The sequence below is a fragment of the Pseudopodoces humilis genome, chromosome 19, assembly GCF_049639895.1.
Source record: "Pseudopodoces humilis isolate 2021_Gansu_Grassland_sample_001 chromosome 19, ASM4963989v1, whole genome shotgun sequence".
Lineage (NCBI taxonomy): Eukaryota > Metazoa > Chordata > Aves > Passeriformes > Paridae > Pseudopodoces > Pseudopodoces humilis.
Genome location: NC_142218.1, coordinates 5,322,734 through 5,327,338, shown reverse-complemented (window position 1 = coordinate 5,327,338; position 4,605 = coordinate 5,322,734). Strand labels below are relative to the sequence as shown.

At 51.8% G+C, this 4,605-nt stretch overlaps 1 protein-coding gene across 1 annotated transcript; it reads left to right on the top strand.

Annotated features, from left to right (window-relative positions):
* Positions 1-577: 577 nt before the first annotated feature.
* On the top strand, positions 578-4,292 carry MAFB (MAF bZIP transcription factor B). The gene is made up of 2 exons (XM_014254232.2): positions 578-2,210; positions 2,392-4,292. The coding sequence occupies exons 1-2, from the start codon at positions 1,279-1,281 to the stop codon at positions 2,450-2,452; spliced, it is 993 nt and encodes a 330-aa protein (XP_014109707.1). The 5' UTR covers positions 578-1,278; the 3' UTR covers positions 2,453-4,292.
* Positions 4,293-4,605: the final 313 nt, after the last annotated feature.

Here is a 4,605-nt window from a genome sequence, read left to right as displayed (position 1 = left end):
TCCCGCAGCCCAGCGCTCGCTCCCGGCCGGACCCGCCGCTCGTTCCCGGCCGCTTTTCCCTGGCCGCCTTCGCACCGGGGCCGCTTACATAAAGTTGAAAGGGTGGATGCTTGTGCGTGGCATGCGGGGAAAAGCTCCCTGCCTTCAGATCCGCTACGGGAGGGCAGCGGGCAAAAAGGGGCACTTTGTTATATTTAGAACAAAGGGACGGGCAGGACGTCCCCGAGTCCCCCTCCTTTGTGGGCTGCAGAGGGCGAAAAGCACGGGAGGAAGGGAGCGGAGAAATAAATAAATAAATAAATCAGCAAACAAACACACGAGGAAATAAATATCTAACTGGGGAGGCGCGGGTGCTGGAGGGGGAGCCGGGGAGAACGCGGAGGTGCGGGCTGGGAGCGGCGGGCGCTCAGCTGGCGCTGCGGAGCTGTCACGGCTCGGCCCGGCCCCGCCCGGCCCCGCCGCCGCGCTGCCATTGGCGCGGCCGCCGCCGGCCCCGGCCCCCGCCGCGCTCTCGGCGGGCACGGCCGTATAAGAAGCCAAGGGGGGCTGCACTGTGATCACAGCTGCACAACGAGCGCTGGCGGCGGCAGCTACAGCAGAGACCTGGGCTGCGCTCGTCCCCCTTCTCCTCCTTCTTTTTTTTTTTTTTTTTTTTTTTTTTTCCTCCTCCTTCCCCTCCTTCCTCCCCCTTTTCCCTCCCCTTCGCCTGCGCTGCCAGAGCCACCGAAACTCCCGTGCAGAGCTCCGCCGCCGCCGGTAGCCCGTGCGCTGCCCCGGCGCTCGCTCGGGCTGGAAAGTTGCGGCAGGCTCCGGGCTCGGCTGCCGCGGGGAGGGGGCTCCGGACTTACAAAACCCGGCCGGGGGCACGGGCTGAGCGTTTGCACCGACCTTCTTCTTCCTGCACAGACCCGAAGGCAGCATCTTTGTTTTGTTTTGCTTTTGCCCTTCCTGCTACCGCTCCTTTCTCCTTGCGGCCGGGCGCCTCGGAGCCGGGAGCTGCCGCAGCCCGCGGTGCGGGGCGAACGCTGATACCGAGAGCCAGGAGCCAGCCAGGCGGCCCCGGGGGCCGGCTCGTCCTTGGCTTTGTTGCTCCGGACTGAAGAAGCCCCAGAAGCCGGGGGAAGGAGGCGGCGGAGGAGGGGGAGCGGAGGAAAGGAAGCGAGAGGCGAAAGGCAAAGTTGGTTTGGAATAGGGGAGCGCGGCCAGCCCTCTGCCAGACTGCGCGCTGGGGTGAAGTCTCCAGCCCCCTCCGCCGGGAGAGGTGCCCGCAAGACAGCGATGGCCGGAGAGCTCAGCATCGGAGCCGAGCTGCCCACTAGCCCGCTGGCCATGGAGTACGTGAACGACTTCGACTTGATGAAGTTCGACGTGAAGAAGGAGCCCCTGGGCAGGAACGACCGCTCGGGCAGGCACTGCACCCGCCTGCAGCCGGCCGGCTCCGTGTCCTCCACCCCCATCAGCACCCCCTGCAGCTCCGTGCCCTCCTCGCCCAGCTTCAGCCCCACCGAGCAGAAGACACACTTGGAGGACCTGTACTGGATGGCCAACAGCTACCAGCAGATGAACCCCGAGGCGCTGAACCTCACCCCAGAGGACGCTGTCGAAGCCCTCATTGGGTCCCACCAGGTGTCCCAGCAGCTGCAGGGCTTCGAGGGCTTCCGGGCCCACCACCATCACCATCATCATCATCACCAACACCACCACCAATATCCTGCAGTCACTCACGAAGACCTGGCCGGCAGCGGGCACCCTCACCATCACCACCATCATCACCACCAGGCCTCTCCCACCCCCTCCACCTCCTCCAGCTCCTCCCAGCAGCTCCAGAACTCGCACCAGCAGCATCCCCCCTCCAGCAGCGTGGAGGACCGGTTCTCAGATGACCAGCTGGTCTCCATGTCTGTGAGGGAGCTCAACAGGCACCTCCGAGGCTTCACCAAAGATGAGGTGATCCGCCTCAAGCAGAAGAGGAGGACCTTGAAGAACAGGGGCTATGCCCAGTCCTGCAGGTATAAACGTGTCCAGCAGAAACACCACCTGGAGAACGAAAAGACGCAGCTCATTCAGCAGGTGGAACAGCTCAAGCAAGAAGTGACCCGGCTCGCCAGAGAGAGAGACGCCTACAAGCTCAAGTGTGAGAAACTTGCCAGCAATGGCTTCAGAGAGGCCGGCTCCACCAGTGACAACCCGTCTTCCCCTGAGTTCTTCATGTGAGTGCTTAACAAAAATAATTAAAAAACAAACAAAAACCCCCCACCCCCCAAACCTGACCCCTGTCACCTTCCCCCCTGCTCCCACCCTCCTGTGACATCTCCATCCATCCGTCTGCTTGACTAGAGAGAAAGGAGGAGAGAAAAATAGAGACTTGATTTTTTTTTTTTTTTTTTTCAGCATCCAGTCTTCTAGAGTAGCTGTGGGAAAAGTAGGCTGGGGGTGGGGTTGGGAGAGGTAAAGTGCAACTTTTTGACTTTGGTGTGCAAGTTAGAGAGAGAGAGACAGAGGCAAAGGAGAAAAGGACAAGTGAAGCGTTTTATAGATCGCTTGCTTGCAGAGCGAGATGGACTTTAAAAGAATAATAATAAAAAAAGGACAATGAACAAGCCATCTATAACGTACTGCCTGCTTGGAAAGAGAGAGGACATATACAGCACCATCTCATGCACAATTTACCTGCTTGGAAAAAGAGAATAAATGAAAAGGACAATATATGCAAACACTTCATATATTGCCTGCTTTGAGAAATAAGTTACAGGACTCAGATGGGACATTCAATCTAAGAAAAGAAAGAAAGAAAAAAAAAACTCATCAGTTTTATTGCCTGCTTGATTATATAGAAAAATACGAAAATCTGCATTAAAAATATTAATCCTGCATGCTGGACATGTATGGTAATAATTTCTATTTTGTACCATTTTCTTGTTTAACTATAGCATGTTGATCATCGATCATAGATTTCTGTTGTTGTTTTGTTTCATCAATAAGAAAAGCATCACAAGTTATCGAACTTTTTACTGCTTGTGCAGTTTTGTTCGTTGGTTTTGCTCTTGTTTTCTTTTATGGTTGTTAGCTTGTAAATATCTGCTACTTCAAACCGTACAGGAGAAAAAGACACAAAAAACAAAATAACATTTCAGCAGGCTGGTTATACGGTTTGTTTGGTGTTAAAGAGATACTTAAAGAAAAAAAAGTTATGGGCATTTTGCATTAGAAAAAACCCAACTTTGTATATCTGGTGCACTTTTAAGTTGTATTTTTTTTTGTTAGTTTTCATTTTGGTTTTTGTTTGTTGGGGCAGAAGCAAAAACGCCTGAATGGCATTGACAAACCTAAACTTAACAGGGAAAAAACCTCCTCGGTCACTAGAACCTACTCGATGCCTTAAAGTGGCAGCGAAGCTCTTTCCTCCAGGACAATTCCCAGCCTGAGTGGTTTGGCTTGGCCAGATAATTTCCCTTCTGATTGTACACTCAGGAAGCGAAGGACGGACGAGATACCAGTTCCATTTAAAAAACACTGCCCCTAGATTTTCGGTAAATAAAGAGAAAAAAACAACCCCAAACCCTCCTCGTTAAGAGTCAAGCTGCGATAGCAGCGAGGGCTCCGTGTCGCCACTGAAGTTTGGTTTCTCAATGGCAGCAGCTGATGAGTGGGCTGGGAAAGCATTTAAATCTAAAACTTTTTTTAAGAAGACATACTGCATACAACTTTTAAGTGTATTCTTTTGCAATGATTTGTAATCTGCTTCTCTGCTTCCCTATGCAGCGAGTGAAAGTTTTAGCCAAAATTTATTTGCAGTTGTATAGTAGTAGTAGTTTGGAGTCTTATGGGTGTTTTTATTACTTTTTTTTTCCTCCTGCAGGTCAGTAAAAGGATTTACGTTGCACTGACAAAAATACCAAAATGAAAACTTATTTTTTAGTTTCCTTTTAGGGTAGCTGGCACTGCTGGCCGGATGCATTTTAAGTTTGTATTAGTTTATAAATTAACAGTAATAACAAGATTGTAATGAACAGCATGGTGCTTGCAGTTTTAAATATTGTGGATATTAGTCATGCATCAGAAAACGATCTTTGGTTTTTACTGATTCAACTGTGTTGAAATCAAAACATTGCAGCAGCGGAAAAAAATTGTTTTTATTTCATGTAAAGTTCTGAAGGGATCAATTTCAAATCCTGCTTATGATATGAAAAATATTAAAAAACCTGGTCTATTGTAGTTTTATTCAGACTGGTTTCTGTTTTTGGTTATTAAAATTGTTTCCTATTTTGCTTATTAAAATCATTGAAATGGCATTTCTTGGAGGGACCTGCTTTTCTGACCTCTCGTGTTCCGAAAACAAAAAAGGAAAGAAAGGAAAAGTTGTGGCCCCGTCCGTGTCCTCCCCCTGCTGCAGGCGCCGGGTTCGTGGGGGGCTGCGGCCCGGGGAGGGTTCGGGGCCGCTTTGCCCTCTCGGGAACGCTGCTGCTCGCAGGGTAGGAGCCCTCAGCCTTTCCCCTCCTCTGCTTGGCTCGGAGCTCGCCCGGGGCAGGGGAAGCATCACCCCAAGCCCTCCGGGGGGAGCGGAGCGGCGGGAGCGCCTCTCCGGGCCCGGCTGTGCCGGGGAGT

Coding starts and splice junctions, on each gene's coding strand:
- MAFB (XM_014254232.2), top strand. CDS start 1,279: ATGGCCGGAGAGCTCAGCATCGGAGCCGAGCTGCCCACTAGCCCGCTG. Junction 2,211..2,391: donor TCTTCCCCTGAGTTCTTCAT/GTGAGTGCTTAA, acceptor TTTTTTTTTCAG/CATCCAGTCTTCTAGAGTAG.